Source organism: Nicotiana tomentosiformis, chromosome 7 (genome assembly GCF_000390325.3).
Source record: "Nicotiana tomentosiformis chromosome 7, ASM39032v3, whole genome shotgun sequence".
Lineage (NCBI taxonomy): Eukaryota > Viridiplantae > Streptophyta > Magnoliopsida > Solanales > Solanaceae > Nicotiana > Nicotiana tomentosiformis.
Window position 1 is genome coordinate 88355230 of NC_090818.1, and position 24789 is coordinate 88380018.

General features: G+C 37.0%; 1 protein-coding gene across 1 annotated transcript; it reads left to right on the plus strand.

The window, feature by feature from the left end:
- Positions 1-7569: 7569 nt before the first annotated feature.
- LOC138895956 (uncharacterized) lies at positions 7570-8630 on the plus strand. Its single transcript, XM_070180723.1, has 2 exons — positions 7570-7994; positions 8051-8630. Exons 1-2 carry the CDS (start codon positions 7570-7572, stop codon positions 8628-8630), a joined length of 1005 nt encoding a protein of 334 aa, XP_070036824.1.
- Positions 8631-24789: the final 16159 nt, after the last annotated feature.

A 24789-nucleotide genomic window follows, 5' to 3' on the forward strand; every position in this document is an offset into this window, starting at 1 on the left:
AATAAACCTTCAACCAACAAAATGAACAAACATAATGAATAAAACTGTACGGCATCACCCTTTCGTACTTTTTACTCTCAGCCTCACCATGAAATAGTAATAAGGGCACGTCACCATAACATGATAAATACGGCACGACATCACCCTTCATGCTTTTACTCTCAATTTCAACATGAACAATAGATACGACACAACATCACCCTTCGTTCATTAAATCTCAAATAGTGCATTAACACTCAAATACGGCACGACATCACCCTTCGTGCATTAACACTCTCCTTATCATGTAACAATGAACATATAACAACAGGAAGATAGAATAAGCAAGATCAAGTCTTATGTCAACAATGGTTCCACTATACAAATCTCTACTTCAGAAACAATGCTCAATTACCATAGATAGTCTATAAGTGCGGAAAGAACAATCAATTTAGTAATTAACTAGTCTAAGCATGGATATTAAGATCAAAGAAAGAAATACATTACAAGGAACAAGTCCCACCCGCATGCTTTAACCCAACAACAGCGCATAAGTACTCGTCACCTCACATATGCGTTGTATCCAACATTTTCACAAGTAGCAAATAGGAAAACAAGTCTTAATCCATCGAGTCAAGGTTAATCACGACACTTACCTTGCTCCACAAGTCGACTCAAAGCTCTACCGGAGCCTTTCCCCTAGAATCCGTCTCCAAACCACTCGTATCTAACCACAATTGACTCAATAATATTAAATATTGCTAAAGGAATCAATTACAATGCATAAATTTAGGATTTCCACACTTTTCCCCCAAAAGTCAAAAATCGACCTTGGGCCCGCTTGGTCAAAACCTGAGGTTCGGACCAAAATCCATTTTTCCATTCACCCCTGAGCCCGATTATGTAATTAGTTTCAGAATTCGAGCTCAATTTGAGGTCTAAATCCCTAATTTGTAAAAATCCTCAATATTTCCTAAATTGCTAGTTTTCTACCATGGAGAAACAAAGACTAGGGCTAGAAATTAATGGGTGATGTTAGAAATGGAAGAAAATGAGTTAAGGTGTACAAACCTATGAATTGGTGTTGAGTTTTCCCTTCAAAATCGCCTCTAGGCCGAGCTCTAATGAAGAGTTTATGAAAAATGGAAGAAATCCCGTTTTGGGATTGTTTTAAATCATTGACGTCAGGTGTTCATCGCATTCGCGTGAAACCTGACGCGTTCGCGAAGAGCATGGACTAACTGGCTTATGCGATTACGAGTAAATCCACGGGTTCGTGAAGGTCCAGCCCACCTCACCTCCGCATTCGCGAGACTGGGCTCGCGTTCGCGTAGAGTTACCTCAACTCTCCTGCCCAGCCTATCTAACGCTACGCGTTCATGTGTGACTGGTCGCATTCGCGTAGAGCAGGCCCCCCAATGCTCCGTGTTCATGATGAAGGTTTCGCATTCGCGTAGAACAAAATCTTCCCCAGCCCATTTTACCCTTCGCGATCGCGGGAGTATATTCACGACCGCGAAGAAGGAAACTCTAGAAACCAGCAGAAGTGAAAAACCATCAAACTTTCTAAGTTCAAAAGTTCCGTAGGATATCTGAAACTCACCCGATCCTCGGGGATCCAAACCAAATATGCACACAAGTCCAAAAACCTGATACGAACTCGCTCGCGCGATCAAAACACCAAAATAACGCCTAGAACTACGAATTGGACACCAAATCAACTGAACTTTTCAAGAAAACTTTAGAATTTCTATTTTAATAATCGGACGCCTGAATCACGTCAAACCAACTCCGTTTCTCACCAAATTTGATAGACAAGTGATAAATATAGTAATGGACCTATACCGCATTCCATAACTAAAATACAGACCCGATATCAACAAAGTAAAATACTGGTAAATTCTTTAAAGCCATTAAGCCTTTAAACTTCAACATTTCGACAAAAAGCGATAACTCGAGCTAGGGACCTCCGAATTTGATTCCGGGCATACGCCCAGATCCCAAATCACGATACGAACCCACCGGGACCGACAAAACACAGATTCAGGTGTGTTTGCTCAAAATATTGACCGAAGTTAACTCAAATTGATTTTTAAGGCAAAATTTCATATATTATCAATTTTAACATAAAAGCCTTCTGAAAAAATACCCGGACTGCGCACGCAAATCGAGGAAGGCTTAAGAAAGCTATTGGAGGCTTCAAAATACAGAATTAAGGTTTAAAATTCTAGATGACCTATCGGGTCATCACAGTATGTATCGAGCCTAACCCCCCAGGAGGTAGTGATAAAACTAAGACAAGGCACCTACATGTAAACATGTGTAGTTAAGTGACCAAAAATAATGAAATAACAAGTAAAATAGCAAGTAAGATAATAGGACGACAACATGTGAGAGAATTAACAAGTACATAAATAAATAGATATATAATGAGAAAATAAAGGAATGTACAACTAGAGCAAACCACAACTTATGCTCACACAACCAACTCCAAACAACCATTCAAAATAACCGGGAAATAACATAGCCAAGTCCTCCTCTCATATAATAAGAACACAAAACATAAGGTAACATAACAATAGCACGAAAATACCCGTTGTACATATTCACTCCTACTCAATAGCACAGAAGCACCCACCACGCAATATCTCTCATCTCACAGCACAAAAATACCCGTCATGAAATATCTCATAACCTCACAGCACGGAAACACCCGTCGTCCAATATCTCTCAGCCTCACAGCAGAAAAACACCGGTCGTACAATACCTCTCAACCTCACCACAATATGTAAAATCATTACCTAATAAGATGAGGAACAACAATAACATCGATAAGAATGTTTACGTAGTACGTATCATAGGAAAATAACCTCCAAGTTTGCGATATTAGCCAAACTAACATTTCAGGAATTTCTAACATAGTTTCCATCATAAAAAACAAAGAGGATTTCATGATCAATTAAAACCAAGTAACACATGATGCATAAAAATGACATGGCATAGATAATGCTAATCTTCCTACATGCTCAACCTATGGCAACAAACATACACTCGTCACCTTGCACATGCGCCGCCCCAACATATAAAACATTTAGCATAATTACATCCTAATTCTCTCAAATCAAGGTTAACTACGACACTTATCTCTTTTCGGCATAATTCAACTCTCTAAAATAGCCTTTCCTTTAGAAACCACCTTCGATCAGCTCAAATCTAGCCAAAAACAACTAATTATCACCAAACAATGCTATAGGAGATAATTCCTAGCAATAAAGTCCCAATCTTTACCCAATTCTTAAAAAGACAACAAACGTTAACCTTGGGCCCACACGGTCAAAATCCGAATCAAGAAGTAGATCCCGACTACCCATAACTTTACGAGTCCAAATATGTAATTAGATTCCAAAAACGAGTCCAAATCGACTCTCAAATCTCATATTTTAATTTTTCAAAATATAGTCAAAACCTCCCCAAAACTTTTCTTTCAAATTTCATGATTTAGGTGTAAATATACATGGAAAATCAAATTTAATATCATAATCAAGTAAAAATCACTTACTCTCTTGCCTTTTTGTGAAAATTCTCTTCAACAATTACCCCTCTCCAAGTCTAGGGTTCAAATTATGAAAAAAAATGGATCTAAATTCCGAATATCTTCTAAATAATAAGCTCCGGAAATCGCAATTGCGACAAAGGTTTTGCAATTGCGAGCCTCACAAATGCGAACTGGATCCCACCACTTCTAATATCGCAATTGCGACCAGGAAGCTCGAAAATGTGACTAACTGTCATAAATGCAGACTTCCCTTTGAAATTGGGGATGTCGCATTTGCGACACCATGTGAAGCTGGCCTTCACTGCATAACATTACGAATGCGATCCTCACTCTACAAAATGCGATGATCACAAATGCGAGCAGACCCTCGCAATTGCAAGGTCTGCAGCATCAACACAATTTGAACTTCTCCAAACTAATCCATAACCAATCCAAAGCTCACTCGAGATCCAAACCAAACATCCATACAAGTATATAAACCCCATATGAACTTTCTCGCAAGCTAAAAATATCAAAATAATATTCGTAACCATAAATCAAACACCAAAACGCATCATGAAATCCTTAAAATTCAAGAACATCAATATTCATAACCAAGTGTCCGATTCCTACCAAACCAACTCGGAATGAGACAAACATTTGCACAAAAGTTTCAAATGAAAAAAAAAGGCCTATTCCAAGTCCGGAAACATTAATCTGAACCTGATAGCCTCAAAGTTAACCCGTGGTCAAACTTATGTAATTTTTAAGCCTTCAAATTGCCAACTTCCAGCAAAAAGAGCCATATCATCCTAGGAACCTCCAAATATAAATCCGGGAATATGCTTGAGTCCAAAATTACCATACAAACCTATTGGAACCATCAAAATACGAATCCGAGGTCGTTAACACAAAAGTTAAACCTTAGTCAACTCTTGTAACTTCTTTCAACCATGGAACTAAGTGTTTCAGTTCATTCCAATACTTTTTCGAAACTAAACCAACTACCTCCGCAAGTAAAAAAATGAAAATCAAGTACACAGGAAATATCAAATAGGGAAACGAGGCTCAAATACACCAAACGACTAACCGGTTGTTATATTCTCCCTCTCTTAAACAAACATTCGTCCTTGAACGAGTTTAGAGATGTTACACCCTGTACTTTCGTGTTAGAATGTGTATTAAGTGAATAAATATGAGTCAGAGAGTTTAAATACATTTACAAAGATAATGATGGGTTAAAAGAAGTGTTAAGGAAATATCATGAGGGTTGGAGGGTAAACGAATCAAAGATGTTATAACGCGTACTTTGGGGTAAAACTAGGAGTATTTAATATTCTATGGACGTCGTGTTTTAAGGTATTTGAATCATATAATATTTGTATGTTTAGTTTTGAAGTTAAGCAAGTTGTAAAACAAAAGTCGGCAAACGTTATTGTAAGTTACGTTCATATTTTTATTGAAATTTGGGTTTAATGTGGCTAAGCTTTCCTCCCAATATACTTGGAATTATGGAGTGGTCCACCCACAAAATTGAATATATACCAGTGTAGTTTATAACGTATTAAATCGTTATTCGATACGATATCAGAGTAGAGAGATATTCGTATTTTCGCGAGACTATGCAAGTAGCACCTTTTCGGGACCCACTTGGGCGATGGCCGACCTAAGGGTCTTTTAATTACGTTTTGGGGCTGATATTTGGTAATTGTTCGACCATACTTCACCCCCACACTTTCTCAAGGTTCCCTAATAGTTCCACAATGGTTTGAAGGTGAATCCGAGTGGTTACATCTAATTTTGGCAATCAAAAGTTAGTTCTAGTGAAGAACAACACCTCTTTGAGGTTGTGTTTTCATTGAGGATTGTTGTAAGCTATGTTTGGCTGAAATTTCAAGTGTTTGCTACTGGTTTAGGTACGTATAATACTCTACTACCTATGTTTGAAGTTGTTTGCATGTTGGTTGCATTATTTGAAAAAGATACTACATGAGGATACTTGAAATAATTTGAGATGTTATTGTTCATAATGGAATGTTTTGGAAGGGTTGTTGCCATTAACTTTAAATGGTTGGAAACTGATGGTAGGCTATAATTGCATATTTTAGTTGCTTATCGCACTCTAATTTACTGTACTTTAATTGAGTTTGAGCATTAATCACTAGTGTTATGCACTAATTGTGCGTTGTACGCCTTATAAAAGTGATCCCGAGCTATATAGATGTTATGGGAAGGATGCACGCCATTTTAGAGCTTTGAAGTCTGAGTAAAATCCCAAGGATTAAGTTGGGATCGAGTTCGGGGATCAACGGACACTAGTGCATTCAAAGAGAGAATCGAAGAATCGAGCCGGGTGTCACCCAGGTGTGCGAGCTCGCACTGGGTGCACATGTGAGACAGTGGACCATGCAAAATACGCGAGCAGGTCCCCAGGTGCGCGGCCGCGCACGTCCTATCCGGGAAAAGTCCTATTTTGCATAGGAGAAGGTGTGTTCATTTTGGCCCGAACCTACTTTTACATATATATATATATATATATATATATATATATATATATATATATATATGGGAAAACAGTATTTTGAGGACTTTTGACATATTTTAGACCTAAGGAGGCTAAGGAGAAGGGGGATAAGCAAGAGCACAAGGATTTCATGATTCAATCCTCACTCAAGACTATGGTTTGGATTGTTTATGTTTCACTTTAACTTTAACTTATTTGTGATGAATTACTCCATCTCTATGGAGTAATTCTTCTTTAGGGATTGATGGATTTGGTGCTTTGAGAATTGTTTGTGGATATTAACTCTAGTTTTTATGTATTGAATCGTTTTGGGTATTTTAATTGTTGCATCTATTTTCACATGTTCATGTAATCAAAAGAGGCATAACTTGTGATGTGTTTGCATTATCTTGTTTGTTAAATTCGTTGATTCTTCTTAGTAATCGAAAGAGGCTAATTGAATTATTGTTCAGACCTAGTTAGGAGGATAATCAAGAGAGGTTCTCCTAAAGACTAATCCACTACGAATTCTTGCATATCTTCACCGATCATAAATTGGTTCATATTGTGAGGTTGAGACTCAGTTGAAAGAGGAGTTTCTACTGAACATTTGAACTAATAATTGAGTAAATTCGAGAGACTCACTTGAACCTTAGAAGTGAATTAACTAGAGTTAAATCCCAGAAAAGTATCTTGCACCTTTCCAATCAACCCCTATTTTCTCCCATTGATATCTTCTTTGCTTACTCTTGTTGCAATTGTCATTAGCCAATAGTTTTGACTCTTAGTAAATATTAGTTTTAAATCACATAAATCTCAATTATTGATCATCTTGGATAGCAACCAAGCTTTAAACTACGAAAATACTGTTTAACTCAAATCATTGTGGATACGATATTTTATTATACTATATTCGACTAGCGAGCATATTTAAGTGAAACTGTGTTTGAAGCTTGGGAGAGGTTTAAGGATATAGTGCGAAAGTGGAAACATAGCGTGATTGAACTTTAGATGCAACTCCAAGATTTTTGGGATGGATTGACACCAGCCTCACGAAGAACGTTGAATAATGCAGCTGGAGGCCCATTGATGAAAACGATTCCAGAGGAGATAGTCATAATTCTGAATGAGTTATATGACGATGAAAATCAGTGGCCCTCTGAAATTGCTGAAAGAAGAAGATCATCTGGTGTTCACCAGGTTGATGCTAACACATTTGAGTAGGTACAACTTGATGCCATGGCGAAAGAGATAAGGAAGCTGACCTTAGCTTCAATATAGAATGAGAATCACGCAGCTTGTGATATATGTGGAAGAGGCCACCCTACTCATGAGTGTCAAGCCTCAATTGAAGAAGTTAATGCTGTTGGGAATTATAACTTCAATGCAATGAGAAAGAAGCACCCCAGTTTTTGATGGAGTTCACTTCGGGGTACAGCAAATGCATGGCAACAAAATAATCCCATATTTTAAGGAGCTCCTGGTTTTGTGAATTAGTCAAGGCTGCAGTTCCAGCCTCAACATTCCGCTCAGCCTGGGACTAGAAGATCTAATGAAGTCCTTCATTGTCAAGACAGATGAGAGATTAGATGCTCATGGTTTAGCTATCAAAGAACTTGGCTCTGGTTTGCGAAATTTGGAGAAGCAAGTGGGACAAATTGCAAGTGTACTGTCAGAGAGAATTCTAGGTACTCTACCAGCTGACACTGAAAGAAACCCCAAAGAAACGGTAAATGTTGTGACCTTGAGAAGCGGGAAAATAGTGAAATATCCCATTCCGGCACAAAAAAAGAATGTACCTGAAAAAGAAAATGGGGAGCAGCTGAAAAGTGAATTTGATAAGAAGAAGAAAGGCAAGAAGGGAGCTGAGAAAAAGAAGAAGGAGGAAACTTCAAGAAGGGAGAAATCTAATGATAGTGAGCATATGTCTGCTCTACCTTTTCCCCAAAAGCTATATAGAGAAAAGCTGGACAAGCAGTTTGAGAGATTTCTAGATATGCTGATACAAGTTATTGTAAATTTTCCATTCACAGAATTCTCTCACAAATGCCAGCTTATGTCAAATTCTTGAAGGAGATCCTTGCAAAGAAAAGGAAGATTGAGGAGACATCATTAGTCAAGCTCACAGAGCATTGCAGCACAATCTTGCAAAACAAACTCCCACAAAAGTGTGAAGATCCAGGGAGTTTCACTATACCTTGCTCGTTAGGCACTCTTGATTTTGACAAATCTTTATGTGATTCTGGTGCGTCAATTAATTTAATGCCTTTGTCTATTTACAGAAAATTGGAGAATGAGCTTGGGGAGATAAGTTCTGTGCCAATATCTTTGCAGTGGGCAGACAAAACAACTATCATACCCGAAGGGATAGTGGAAGATATATTAGTTCGGGTAGATAAGTTCGTCTTTCCTGTAGATTTGATTATGGTGAAGACGGAGGAGAACAAAGAGGTCCCCCTTATCTTAGGAAGACCATTCTTAGCGACGGGCAGGGCAATATTAGACATACATGATAGAAAGATCATGCTTAGAGTAGGTAAGGAGACGATGACTTTCAAGATGAATGTGGAGATGGGGGTGAAAAAGGAGAAGCCAGCTGCAAGTGTAGAGTGAAGAGTGAAAAGCTCGAAAGAGAAGGTCCCAGTGATTGAGAAAGACAAGTGTGGGGTGTACCCCAAGAAGGCTGAGAAGAAGCTGTCCGTGTGGATGTGTGCACTAGTTCGGGCACGAAGAATGGAGCTCGACTTTGACTCAGACCCCGACTAGATATTCAGGGAAGTTCCTCTACCTTATGCCTTTTAATTGTATGTCATGGGGACATGCCACAACTTAAAGTGTGGGATATATTTGTATGTATGTTGTATGTATATTAATTTGGTTAGTTTTAGTTTGTTTTTGCTTTTTAATAGTTAGAAGAAAAAATAAATTGGAAAACCATAAAACTTTTACAATTTTTGATTTTTCGTGACGATGAATATCATTCGACGGGTTTCTTGAGGGATTAAAGTCGAAAGAAAAAGACAAAAAGATTTTCTCTTGTTAGGTAGTGTATTAAATTCTCCTTAGTTTTTCTTTGTGCCGCAGCTCTTTTCCAAGGGTTTTGATTGAACCGGGTATAGTTAGTTTTATTGTTTTTGTTAGGAATAGGAAGCCTTGTGTTGAGAGTTGAATTGAAGGCAATATCTCTTAAATTTATTATACCTTGAGAATAGTGAATGCTTTAGTTGGGACACTTAGGCTCAGTTTTTGATGCTTGTAGAAGTACCTTAAAGTGTATGATCTTAACTTTGCTTAACTGCTTTGACTAGAGTGTCTTGATAGTCTAATCCAGAGTGAGTTATGTGCCTTGTATGTGTGAGGTTTGTGTTATTCTGTGCATTGCATTTGATGTTTAGAACTTGCCTCGTGTGTTTGCAAAGCGAAATAATAGTTTTATTCAGTCTTGGAAAGGATATAGGCATTTCTTTGTTGAGCCAATGATATGCGTTTACCCACCATATTGTTATGTATCGTAGTTAACCCCGTTGAGCCTGTAATCATGTTTCTTTGGTAACCACATTAAAAGCCTTACCCATTTGTTTAAATTGACCATTTATTTGAACCTTTTACCTATCGTGAGCACTTGAAATTGTATGAACTATGTAAAAGTAAAAGTGTGGGGTGGTTGGTTTGGCTTTTGAGTGGAACTATTGAAATAAGGAATAAGGTGCACTGTTTTGAAAATAAAAAGTAAGTTCCACTTAAATTGAAAAAGAAGAAATATAGTTGTATTGTTGTGAAGATTATTCATTAATAAGTGGTAACTCTTGATGTATTTGTGCTTAAAGAAGTTGAGAGTTAATGTATATTGATGTGAAGGTGAGATTATGGTTTGACATAAGTGTGGGATTTTGAATGAAATATATTTATTAAAGTGCTTAGTGGAGTCACTCTTATATCTAAATATATCCTACCCGTCTCGCAACTTACATTACAACCAATTAAAGTCCTACTTGACTGAATGAACTCAATTAGTGGAGTAGTACACTACGGGCAAGCTTATGGTTCATCGTTTGTGGAATATGAATGTTATTTCTAAGAGTGAGCGAATTCTTTCTATCTTGAGTTCCTAATTATTCTTAATTTCTATGGTGTGTGGAACTACTCTCTATTGTTGTGTGAGGGCACTTGATTCATGAAGGAAAGGTAATATCGTTGACTTCTAGGTTAGAGTAAGTGATTGAGTTGTAAATACTGCGTGGTGCTTTTGAGTCAAATCTTAAGGCTAGGATGTTACACTATTGTGCTTAGTCTATTTTAAATATTCTTGGTATGATGGGTTACGAGAATTGTTTAAAAAGGTCATGTCTTTATAAATCGTAGTTTGATTGCTCAAAGGACGAGCAATGATATAAGTGTGGGGTGTTGATGGTAGGCTATAATTGCGTGTTTTAGTTGCTTATCGCACTCTAATTTACTGTACTTTAATTGAGTTTGAGCGTTAATCACTAGTGTTATGCACTAATTGTGTATTGTATGCCTTATTGGAGTGATCCCGAGCTATGTAGATGTTATGTGATGGATTCACGTCATTTTATAGCTTTGAAGTTTGAGTAAAAGTCCAAGGATTAAGTTGGGATCGAGTTTGGGGATCAACGGACACTATTGTATTCAAAGAGAGAAACGAAGAATCAAGCTGAGTGTCACCCAGGTGCGCGATCGCGTACTGGGCGGGCATGTGAGACAGTGTACCACGCAAAATGCGCGAGCAGGTCCCCAAGTGCGCGGCCGCGCACGTCCTGTCCGGGTAAAGTCCTATTTCGCGTAGGAGAAAGTGTGTTCGTTTGGGCCTGAACCTACTTGGTATATATATATATATATATATATATATGGAAAAATGGTAGTTTGAGTACTTTTGACATACTTTAGACCTAAGGAGGCTAAGAAGAATGCGATAAGCAAGAGCACAAGGATTTCATGATTCCATCCTCACTCAAGACTAGGGTTTGGATTGTTTATGTTTTCCTTTAACTTTAACTTATTTGTGATGAATTACTCCATCTCTATGGAGTAATTCTTCTTTAGGGATTGATGGATTTGGTGCTTTGAGAATTACTTGTGGATATTAACTCTAGTTTTTATGTATTGAATCGTTTTGGGTGTTTTAATTGTGGCATCTATTTTCACATGTTCATGTAATCGAAAGAGTCATAACTTGTGATGTGTTTGCATTATCTTGTTGGTTAAATTCATTGATTCTTCTTAATAATCGAAAGAGGCTAGTTGAATTATTGTTTAGACCTAGTTAGGAGGATAATCAAGAGAGGTTCTCCTAAAGACTAATCCATTACGAATTTTTGCATATCTTTACCAAGCATAAATTGGTTCATATTGTGAGGTTGAGACTCAATCGAAAGAGGAGTTTTTACTGAACGTTTGAACTAATAGTTGAGTGAATTCGAGAGACTCACTTGAACCTTAGAAGTGAATTAACTAGAGTTAAATCCCAGGCAAGTATCTTGCACCATCCAATCAACCCCTATTTTCTTCCATTGATATCTTCTTTGCTTACTCTTGTTGCAATTGTCATTAGCCAATAGTTTAGTTACTCTTAGTAAATTTTAGTTTTAAATCACATAAATCTCAATTGTTGATCATCTTAGATAGCAACCAAGCTATAAACTACGAAAATACTGTTTAACTCTAATCCCCGTGGATACAATATTTTATTATACTATATTTGACTAGCGAGCATATTTAAGTGTCTGTGTGTTGTACTCGTCAGAAATCTTGGAAAATTAATTGTTTATGATGTTGTTATTATGAATATATTTTCTACATGTCGAACTTGCTTTTGGTATTGTGAATATGAAGAGAAAGGACAATATAATAATCAAAAGTTGTAGTAGTAGTTGTTGTTGGATTATTGGGCTATCTAAGGGTGAATTAGGAGATGAATATGAGGTTAGAAGTCCTCCAATTGTACTTAATATCATTTTGGAGATGTTAATTTAATGAATGAATGACTTTGGGATTAAAGGGTTCAAAAGGGATTCAATCCGAGCTTGCCGCTCATCGTGTTAATTAGTAGTTTCGTTAGTGATGTATTGTGACCTTGTTATTGTGGAGATTGAAGTATATCTTGAGCTTCTTTGGGTTTTACTTTGGGTGAAAGGAAACAAAGGTATTTTAAGGATTACGCTTTCTGTCATGGCATGATCTATATGAACGAAACGCAAATAAAATGCTATGCCGTAACGACTCCACTCTTAGTAGCTTGAAGCCTCCATATTGATTCATGATCAAATAGTATTGTCTCCAAAAAGTCTATTCTTATGATTTGTAAGTTCTATAGAGTCATGTAATAATAACAATTCCAATATCATAATGTTGTTCGGAGTTGTAACAACCTTACGTCGCTATGACAAATACAAAATGTACTTTTATCATACTTATGAATTTATGCATATATAATACTATGATGATAATTACACACAGAGGCTGATGGTGTTATACACACACTATATATATGTATGATGGCGTTATATATGCACCACTGATTAGTTGGCTAGGATGATGATGCCTACATATCCCTGATGGCGTTATATACGCATATACATATGTATGAACGGTGTTATATATGCATATATACAGTACTTATGCATATCATGGCCCTTAGAGGCATTCCAGATATACAGGTTGATACCTTTTATCTCATGTTATTCTTATATCTCCTTTATGTTATTTCCATGCCTTTTATACTCATTACTTTATTTGTACTGACAGCCTTTTTGCCTAGGGATATTGTGTTTCATGCCCGCAGGTTTGGATATGTAGGGTGAAAATCGACATCAGTAAGTTGCTTATTTAGCCAATATTGTAGCACTCCACTTGTCTCGGAGTTGCTATCGGATCCTGGTATGATATTTTTGATGTACAAATGGGTATGGCGAGGGCCCTGTCCCAACCTTATAATGTCGTGTACTCTAGTAGAGGCTTGTAGACAGTGATGATATAGTCAGATGTTATATGGCCTCGTCGACCTGTAATATGTTGTACAAAAGTTCATGACGGCCTTATCGGCTCGTACTATTATGTCCATCATGTTTTTATATGTATGTCCCTATGGATTTGTCCTTTTCAGTCTATTTCTCTCATGAGTTAGCAGGTTGTCATATGATGGCCCTCGTGGTCCACCCTTATTTATGTTTATGTTATGAAATAATGTCATAATGGTGCTTGGCAAGTAAGGCCTGGGTGCCCGTCACAACCCTCCATTTTGGGTTGTGACAAACTTGGTATCGGAGCATGTCTGCCCTAGGGAGTCTACAAGTCATGTCTAGTAGAGTCTTATTTATGGGTGTGTTGTGTACCACACTTATAAGCATGCGTCTATGGGGCATTTATGACTATCACTCTTTCTTCTGACTCTAGATCGTGCAGTAGAGCTCAGTCGTAAGAATTCAAACTTCTAAATTCTATTTATTTCGTAATATAGCGATGCCTACATCTAGAAAGAAGACAGTTGGTAAGAGATTGAATGTGGTTGTGGAAGAGTTGAGTCAGAGGAACTTGATTTTGCATCATGCTTATGAGGAGTAAATGTGAGGTCTTCAGCAGATCATGTGCGTACTAAGATGTGTAAGCTTCTTGATAAGGAGCTCTAAGACATAAATATCTATCCACCCATATAGTAAAAATCTATGAGAGCATTATAAGGTAGATACGAGTTCCAAAAAGTAAAAGATGTTAGGTAAATGAGGTATGAGGTACCCAAGTAGAGAACATTATCAGTAGTTGGAGTTCAGACAGAGGGAAACAAGCGTTACGATTCTGTTTTCAGCAATGATAAAGGTATAGTTACTAGCACCCACTAGGCTTATGACTTATAGGCATCAACAGATGTAGCCTTGGAAAGGAGTGGACATTTCAGTCTCCAGTGAGGGTAGAGTAATCCTTGGTAATGGACATATTTTTTTAGAATTAAACTATATTATTGAATGGTGTTCTAAACATGTTGATAGTTGCTTTTTATGAGGCACATGGGTGGTGTACTCCTGAATTGTATAGTCAGGTATTACTTCTCGAGTGATTAGAAGTTTCAGAGATTAGGTAATTGAATTCTTTTATATGGGATAAGTATTCACTTCAGTGTAATTCCCGCTTCCAGTGAAGAAGGGATATTAAGCGATCGAAGAATAACGCCGAATTAAGCGGGGGAAGCTATAAGCGAAAGAATATCTTGCTTCGGTCCTCCAGAGGATGATAAATTAGTAAGGAATAGATAGAAGGATAAGTGAAATGTTATGAGTAGATAGGAGAAATGGTTAACGATTATAAGCTGAAGTATGGTAGTACGACAAGGTTCGTATCAAGAAGAAGAGAAAGCAAGAGAAGGGAAGCTTTAGTTATAAAGAGGTATAAGTCGTAATCACAAGAAGTGAGTTGTCGACTTCAATAAGTGTTATCAAAGACCAATCTAGTCCCTGGATTAGGAAATACCAATATTGGGTAGTAACCTAAGATAATGAGATGCAGGTTAGAAACTCGAAGGATTTTCTATAATAGTTTGCATTGCGACATTTACAAAGTGAATGATTAGGTGGTAAGAGGGTGAATGACATTGAAACAACCTTTGAGGGTTAGTAGAAAAAGCTCTCTCTGAGACAAGCGTCATGAGAAAAGTTAAACTCATCAAGGTCGAGCATGCCAGTTATGAGTATACAACACTACATGCACATAAGTGATCCAGTTACTTTAATAGGGAAAGATTGCCGCAAGGCGAGTTATAAGCCACCCAAAGTGCAAAGAATTGCAAAAGGTGAAAAGGTAACGATTTGACCTCTACAAGAGCACAATTCAAGAGCATAAGGATTTAATTAGTCTCACAAGGGGGAAGATGGTACGATAAAGTATCGAAGTAGAATCATGTGGTTCACTTAGTGATAGAGTTGTAAGAAGGATTACAACAAGAGGTTTGAAACGAATGAGATTGTATTTACTAAGAGTCTATAGATGTATAACGATACTAGAATAATGTGTAAGTACAAATTAATAGCGGAGAAGAGACACTACTGACTTCCTAACTAGAGGTGCCAATTGATGGGAAACATAACCGGACATTTGATATTCAGAAAGCTAGGGTGAGGTAAATTAAGGCAAAGACATAGCCTCAAGAAGAGTTACTTAGAATTGAGATATGAATATAAATTGATTGATCAATCAGTAATTAGCTTATGGAGGGCCTAGTTATGGCTAGGTGAGATAAATTCGACGATTAGTTAGATCATACAAAATTACACATTGGGTCTAAACATACAAAGTTCCAGTCCTGCAAGTGCACGATCCCGACTCTCAAGGAGTATTTCAGACAGAAGCAATGGTAGGTGAAATTGAATATAAGCTTTGAAAAATTCTAAAGGAGAGCATTGAGCCTAGAATACGAGGGAGGTATTTAAAAGTTGTGTTAAGAAGTAATATTATTATAGTAAAGGTGAGGTGAAAAGCAATTATTATAGAGAGTTCAAAATCGCCTAAAGTTCTACGGAGTATTTGATGTAATTAGCTCACAGTTTGATATGAACAAGAGAATCTTTTCTAAGTGCAATTGACATAAGACTTTAGCCAAGAGATAAGGGGGAAGAATTTGGTCTAAGCATAGAGATCTAAATTCGATATTATATAAAGATTGTCCTGTAACATCAAGATCTATAGAATTTGGTACATGTTCAGTAAGGGAGTAAGTTAGTAACTCATCACCTATCATGTCCATTGAACGGAGAATAATAATCAAGAGTAATATTTAAATTATGTATATAGGAAGCTCCAAGATGTATGTGAACTAACATATGTTAGTGTATCCATGTTGTGAGTGCCACGATGAGCAAGGGAAGGCAATTTCTTATGATTAATTGCAGTGAGAAAGTATGAGGGGAAACTATCTGACACATGACTTATAGTTAACCCGCACTTTGGTAGTATTAATTATACATTATTCACGTTGACATCTTTACGGATCATAAGAGCCCCAGTATATGTTCAAGCAGAAGGGGTAGAACTCGAGACAGAGGCGATGGCTGGAGTTACTAAAGGATTGTGACATTGATATCTTATATCACTTAGAAAAGGCTAATGTTGAAGCCGACGACCACAATCATGGATCCATAGACAATTTGGCTTACTTGGGGGTCGAGAGAAGATGGTTGGTTGGATGTTATATCAATTAACTAGTTTGTAGGGTTTTATTTTTAGACTTAGACGATGACAATATCTTGATTCAAAATATAGTAGTATCATCTATAACAGCAGAGGTGGAAGAACGATAGTATAAAGGTCCTATGATTTGCAGTTCAAGGAGAAGGTCCAGTGGAATAAAATTATAGACTTTGAGGTAACAAAAGATAGAGTCCTGAGGTATCGAGGCCAATTATGTGTTCCAGATATTGTGTGATTTCGATACCATATTAGGGTAGGGGTACATTGTTTATTTATTCATCCACGGTCGACTAAGATGTATCATAAACTTAAAGAAATCTATTGGCGGAATGATATAAAAAGGATATTGTCGAGTTCATATCAGTATGTGAAGATAGAGCACCAGAAGCCCGATAGGTTAGTTCAGAACATATGGATTCCGAAGTGGTAGTAGGAGATGACTTATGTGGATTTCACTATAGGTTCACCTCGTTCATATCGTAAGTTCGACTCTATATGGGTGATTGTTGATAGACTCATGAAGTCTGCCCACTTCTTGCTAGTTAGAACTACTTATACAGACGAGAATTAGGCAAGTTATGCATTAATGAAATAGTATAACTACATGGTTTTCCAAAGGCTATTATACCTGATAGAGGGGCCCAGTTTACTGCTAAATTCTGGAGGTCCTTGCTGAAGGGTTTGGGGATGCAAGTAAATCTTAGTACAACTTTTCGTCTAGAAACAGATAGCTAGGCGGAGCGCACGATTAAGGCACTCGTGGATGCATTATGAGTGTGCATGCTAGACTTTAGAAGAGCTATCATTGTAGCATTATCATGGCTCTTTATGAGGCCAAATTCACATCCCCTAGAGATAGGCAAATCAGAGTTACCTAGACCCAATTAGTTTGAATAAGCTTTAGATAAAATAAATCTCATTCAAGTTCGATTATTAATAGCCCAGAGTTGTCAAACTCCTTTTCAGATGTGTGACAACAAGACTTAGCATTCCACGTTCATGATTGGGAATTCGTGAATGTTTTGCCTACGAAAGGCATTATGAGATTCGACAAGAAAGGCAAGCTTATCCATAGCTTATTAGGCCATAGAGAATAAGTAGCCCATGAACTAAAGTTACCGTCAAAGTTAGAGTTCGTCTACATTGTTGTTTAGGAATCTATGCTGGAGAAGCATATGCTGTTCAGATTGCAGAGAACCTATTGTACAAAGAGGTTCTAGTTGCTATTCTTGATCGGTAGGTCCTCAAGCTGGGAACCAAGAAAGTGACCTCCGTAAGTGTCATGAAGTAATAAGAACGTCTTAGGAAAGATGTGGGAAGCTGAGGAAGAAATGAATTCTAAGTACCCTTAGTTGTTTCTGACAGAAGATTCTTAGCGTCTGAAGCTCTATCATATGTTTTCTTATCCCATGTTATGTGATTTTGATTAACACTCATTCTATGATTAAATTTTATTTAGAATTGAAGCGTCACATCATTTTCAGAAGCATATTGTTTGGACACAAGGTAAGTTATAGTTTATGGTATTTTCTTTGAAACTGATGTCTATGTGAGGCCAAAGAGATATTGTTTAATGTTTATGGACTGTGTGGCATATGGTATGTTTCTAGCTGCTTGACAGGTATGGGCTAGTCCTGTTTACAGAGGAGACTCTGGCGAATTTTCACAAGCCTCTAAGAGTTAACATTCGAGGACGAATATTCCTAAGGAGGGAAGGATTTTACACTCCGTACTTTCATGTTAGAACACGTCTTAATCGAATCAACATGAGATGGAGAGTTTAAGGACCTTTACGAAGATAATGATGGATTAAAATAGGTGTTAAGGAAGTATCGTGAGGGTTGGAGGCTAAATGAATCAAATATGTTATAACCCGTACTTTTAGGGTAAAACTAGGAGTACTTAATATTCTAAGGAGGTCGTGTTTAAGGTATTTAAATCATATATTATTCGTGTGTTATGTTTTGAAGTCAAGCAAGTTGTAAAATAAAAGTCGGCAAATATTATGCAAGTTACGTTCATATTTTTACAGAAATATGGGTTTAATGTGATTGAGCTTTTCTCCCAATGTATTTTTAATTATGGGGTGATCCACCCATAAAATTAAAGATCTACGAGTCTAGTATCTAACTCATTAAGCTGTTTATTAATAATATATCAGAGTAGAGATATATTTGCATTTTTACGAGATTGCGTAGGTAACACCTTTTGGGGACCCACTTGGGCTGTGGTCAAGTTAAGAGTCTTTTAATTATGTTTTGGGGATGATATTTGGTAATATTTCGACCATACTTTACCCCCACTCTCTCACAAGGTTCCCTAACAGTTCCACTAGGGTTTGAAGGTGAATCCAAGTGGTTACATCTAATTTTTTCCATCAAAGGTTAGTTCTAGTGAAGAACAACACCTCTTTGAGGTTGTGTTGATTGATGATTGTTGTGAGTTGTGTTTGGCTGAAATTTCAAGTGGTTGCTACTGGGTTAGGTATGTAAAATACTCTACTACTAGTTCTTGAAGTTATTTGTATATTGGTTGCATTATTTGAGCAATATACTACAAAGGGATACTTGAAATAGTTTGAGATGTTATTGTTCTTAATGGACTGCTTTGGAAGAGTTGTTCCCATGAACTTTAAATGGTTGGAAATCTTGAAAAATGAATTGTCTATGATGTTGTTATTATGAATATATTGTCTACATGTCGAACTTGTTGTTGGTGTTGCACACTATTTTGCACGAGTCAAAATAATATTCAACTAATGGTTTCCCTGTTGTTGATGAAAGAGATTCACCACCTAATATTTAAAGATATATTAGGGTACCTATTTAGTTATTAGATTATTATCCTATTAGTCTGCTAACTGGTGAGATTCGGGTAAGGGTTCTTGTTTTTCTAAGGGGAAGGTGTTACGCACCCCCTAAAATCTACCTGAGGTAGCTCCATAGGACTTAGACTAGGTTTAGGGAATTAAATGTCTATATTCTACTTAGTTGGTGCCTGAAAGGTTTGTGGCTTACTCTATTTAAAGTCAATTATTCGAAATAAAATAATATATGTACTTTTTTGAAAAGAGGGTATACATTTAATTTGTTAAAGCCCTTGAAAATGTTTGCATCTGCATGATTGAAAAGATTGTGGAAATATATCTATAGTGTTTGTATTTGCAAGCTTTGTAAAATGTGGCTATATTTTGAATACTTTATCTTTGAAATAATATTTGTACAACTCTAGTAGAGTAAATGTTATTAAAAATGGGGTCTAATGTATACCTCAAAGATTGGTTTCAAAATTTCGTACCCATGTTTAGAAGAAAGCTCGTCGAAGTAGTCCTTGATTGCGACCATGTTTTATTTTTGTTAATAGAAAATCTGGCTTTGAAATCTCTCTTTTAATTCTGGCTCTTAGAGGAAGAGTCGCTTGCTTTTTGAATATTTTCTGAGCTTCAAAGAAATGGTTAGCATGAAATAAAAATGAAATCTTATAGAGTGAAAAGAAATTATCAAAGGTTGAAATTTTATAACTAAGATAATGCGACAATTATTCTTTTATTACCTATGGATCTTTGGTTTGCCTAGGTTCCTAAAAAGATTAAGGAAGGCATTTAAACAATATGTTAGTGTCATACATATGTATAAACAAACAACAGATTTATTTAAAGTGATAAAGAGGAAGGAGGCTGGACTCAGAGTTTTGGGCCTAAAAGAAATGCCAGACCCAGCAGATATCGAACAACACCAGCAGGCTTTAGCGGCTCAGGCTCTATGCTGGAACTTGGGTCTGAGTTCTTGAGAACTCAGCAGGCCCAGTTCAACCACATATGCAAAAGAAAAGGGAGACATTAGTGATGAGGCCCAATAAAATATAACATTCAAATATGACTAAGAGTATAACAGAGCCAACATGAGGCCCAATAATACTGCAATAAATACTGTAATTAACGATGCAATGAAGACAAGGTAAGGTCCAATAGAGTAGACAAAATGATGATCACAGTGAAGTCTTTTATTTCATTTAGCATAAATCCTAAAGGGATTAATAAATGTCAATGATTAAGAGCTTAGGACAAAATCCCATTCATGGACAAGACACCCTTTGGAACCCTGGCACTTCAGAGTTCACAAGGGTCTCGGGGTCCCCGAGCAGTGCTTGTGTCAGGGAAGGCATCTCAACCACAAATAATATCCTACTCCTAAATATCCTTAACCACTCACACCCACTCTTACCTATAGGTTTAGTTGCTAATGAGGCATTCATTATGGCAACTAACAGTAAACACACAGATTCAACTATCCATAATTTTCATAGAAGTTATATAGAACACCATTATATCAAATTTTATTATTGAGGTCACAATCCAAACGAACAGTGTAGATCACTATCAACACTTTCAATATGCATAAGAATGTCCAAAAGAACCAATCACATATATAAATAAAGAGAGGCAAACACCAGTAAACTAGTTTAGAAGTCCAAATACTAAATTAGGTGATTCAAAGGGTAGAGAAGATATATACACCAACGTTATTGATCCTACTGACAAGTTCAAGTTCACAGGAGTTCTTAGTTGAATTCATAATACTTTAATAGCTATCAGACTATATTCAAATTTATCATAGGTTCACACATAAGCTTATTAAGAGTCAAGACATTCATGTAAACACAGTATAGTATTCAAATAAGGCAGACAAACACAAGTGAGTTTCTTTTAAGTTCTTTGGGGATCACAGTTAATTCATGTTCCAAATCCTATGTTGTTAACAAGGTTCACATTCTTCTTTATGAGATAATACAGTTCTAAAAGAGAAGTATGAGAGCCCACGCATAAGTATCCTTCACATAAAAGACAAGAAGGCAATTTGTTAAAATAAATTGAGTGCAAAAACTTAAGAGAGGATACCCAGACACATACAAGAGATGTTCTTAAAGGGTTGCAAGACTATAGAGCATAATAGAGGATCATGTGACATAGAATTAGATTAGCAGGTTCATTATAAAAGTTTTGGAACAATGACTGTTTCAATATGTTAAGTAGGCATGGTTCTAGTAACAGGATAATCGGTCCAGGTAAACAGATTGAGTGTGATAGTCTAGACATGATGAAGTTCAGTTCAGCATAGCCAATACAAGAGATAATGCACAAATACAACAGATACAACTTCTAGCCAAATTCTTAAGGACAATCAAGGGCATAGCTTAATCTAGGTTAATAATAGTTGACAGAATACATATAAAATTAACTACAGAAAATCATTAGAACGTAGGTCAATCACTTCAGGACATATTTATACGATGGAACTCACAAGTGTAGCCACACAAACATGAAGGTAAATAGAAGAGCTCCACAATGATGTTTTAAGGAGTTACAAAATCATAGAACACATTTGAAGAGAGCAGGCAACTCTAAGCTGATGCATTTAACTACAATGGCAGGACTATATTGGACCTTTAAGTGTTAACAATTACCATAGTCCTAGCTTTATCAAAATAAATAATTCTAGTTCATGACATAGATCAACAGGTAGTAGTTTTAATCAATGTGAGACTGGTGAAACATGTATGAAGAGCTTAGCAAGACATAAGAAAGGTTAAGTTCAGAACATGCACATAGAATCATTAAGGTCTATTAATTAACTACAGAAAATCAACAACACATAGATCATTCAACTTGGAGAAACATTCATTAAGTTCACAAAGATAGTCGATTAGCATTGATGTAACTTCAAATTATTAAAGAGATAGTTGATTCTCACAGTGAAGGTAACATATAATATCAAGGCATAATCATCAATTACAAACCAATAGCATATATCATAGACAAAGGTAATCAATGGAGAATAACATAGCAGACATGATCTCAACTTAAACAATTAAAGAGAGGGAGGGTCGATATACATTAATCTTCCTTTGAGCAGCAAATCAAACAAAGATTATGTTTAGCCATTTGGGAACCAAAGCTCAAACTTCAACCAGTGAATAAAACTTAGAACCAAAAAAGAGAGGAAGAGAATGAGAAATCAATTAAAACCTAAGTTTCGATTGTGAGGTGATTCTGGATGCTACTATGTATTTGTGTTAAATTGTGTATTGATATCTTTTTAGGTGATAGAATTTAAGGCCGTATTTATAGTGGCTTTCAAGTATTAGGGTTCCGACAAATTCACATAGTAGTAGTAGAGACTGGAGAGTGACGACTATCAGATGATGAAAACAAAGCGAGTGAAAATCAAAGAAGGCAGAGGGGAAAATCATTGAAATATTTTACCAGAGTGAGGAGTGGCTGTTAAAGGCGAGAACCCATCGGACAAAACCCCAATGTGCAAAGGTCACTGCATTTGACCTTTGGACACGAATAATGATGATTGTGATGAAGAAAAACAACCATGCATGCCATGGATTTGAAAACACGAAGGAAGAAACACGATAATTTAGTAACACATTTTGGGTCTAGGGTTTGATTTAGGCTTTTTGAATTCCATCGACAGAAATGGAAAATAAATAATAGGATTCGCAGATTATAGGTACATATAGGCATTTCAAATTTTGATTGAGATGACCTTTCACAAATTTGTGCACGTTTTTAGATTGATAGGATTATGGCAGAAGAGAGAGTAGAGAGAAAAAGGGGAAAAGGGGCAGCTAGTAATGGGGGAAATGAATTAGGGTTAGTGGGTATTGGGGTCGGTCTCTAGGGTTAAGGGTGAGAGATGGAATGGGAGTTGTTGGATCTTTTGATCAACAACTTTGATTATTTGGAGAATTAAAATTAGGGAAAAGGTTTAATGAAGAAAAATGGTAGTTGTTGGATACTTGTAATCCAACGGTTGAGATAAAATCTGATAGGGGTTTAAAAATAATGAGAAAATCAAGAATAAACGTGGCATGTTGATGGTATGGATCGACAGTTAGGACTGAGTATGTTTGTTTTGTGAGTGAGTGAGACGGGTGATGTGGCACGATTTGGTTGGCTTAGACTCGGTATGGGCACTTTGAATTTCTAGTGATGTCTTTGGGCTGACAAATGCCCAGCAGCTTTCGTGGACCTTCTGAATCAAGTATTCAAGTATTTTCTCGACTCTTCTGTGATAAAGTTTATTGAAGACATTCTTGTGTATTCAAAAAGTCGAGAGGACCACACCGATCATCTCAGGGCAGTTTTGCTAACTTTGTATCAACACAAGTTGTATGCAAAGTTTTCAAAATATGAATTTTGGCTCTAGTTTGTCACTTTCTTGGGACATGTTGTCTCTAGTGAGGGAATCAAGGTTGATCCTCAGAATGTTGCAGGTGTGAAGAATTGGCCTAGACCTACAACTCTGACAGAGATTCAAAGTTTCTTGGGCTTAGCTGGGTATTAAAGAAGGTTTGTGGAAGGGTTTTCTTCTCTTGCCTCTACGTTGACCAAATTGACATAAAAGGCAGCCAAATTCCAGTGGCAAGATGCTTGTGAAAGAAGTTTTCAAGAGTTGAAGTCAAGGTTGACCACGACATCAGTGTTGAACTTACCGAAGGATACAAATGGGTTTGTTATGTATTATGATGCTTCAAGGGTTGGGCTTGGGTGTGTATTAATGCAACATCGCAAGGTCATCGCATATGCTTCCAAGCAACTCAAGAACCATGAGAAGAATTATCCAACACATGACTTACAACTTGTGGCAGTGGTGTTTGCATTGTATATTTGGCATCACTATTTGTATGGGGTCCATGTGGACATATTTACGGACCATAAGAGTCTTCAGTATATCTTCAAGCAGAAGGTGTTGAATCTAAGGCAAAGGATATGGCTTGAATTACTCAAGGACTATGACCTCAACATTGTCTATTATCAGGGAAAAGCCAATGTTGTGCCGGATGCTCTTAGACGAAAATCCATGGGTAGTTAGGCTCACTTGGAGGCATACCAAAGGTCGTTGGCCAAGAAATTTCAACGGTTGCCTATTTTGGGAGTTCGGCTTGCGAACTCTAGCGAAGGTGGGGTAATTGTGCAAAATAGGGCCCAGTCATCATTCGTAGTGGCTTATTGAAGGAGGGAATTCATAAAAATAAAACCATGCCTTTTTTCTTTTGGCACTAATTATGGTACGCTAAGGTACCAAGGGCGATTGTGTTCTCAAAATGTAGATGGTCTCCGAGAAAGAATCATGATCGAGGCTCACAGTTCCAAGTATTATGTGCACCCAGCTCCACGAAAATGTACCAGGATCTTAGAGAAGTCTAATAGTGGAATGACATGAAGAAGGATGTAGCGGACTTTGTGGCTAGATCCCCAAACTGTCAGCAAGTGAAGGCTGAATACTAGAAGCCTAGTGGTTTGGCACAAAATATAGAAATTCCAATGTGGAAGTGGGAGATGATCAATATGGACTTTGTAGTAGGTCTACCTTGCATGCCTCGTAAGTTTGATTCGATTTGGGTGATTGTGGATCAACTCATGAAATTAGCACATTTCTTGCCTGTTAAGACCACCGACACAACAGAACAATATGCTCAGTTGTATATCAAGGAAATAGTCAGATTAAATGGAACTCCAGTTTCCATCATCTCAAATCAAGGGGCGTAGTTCACCGCTAAATTTTGG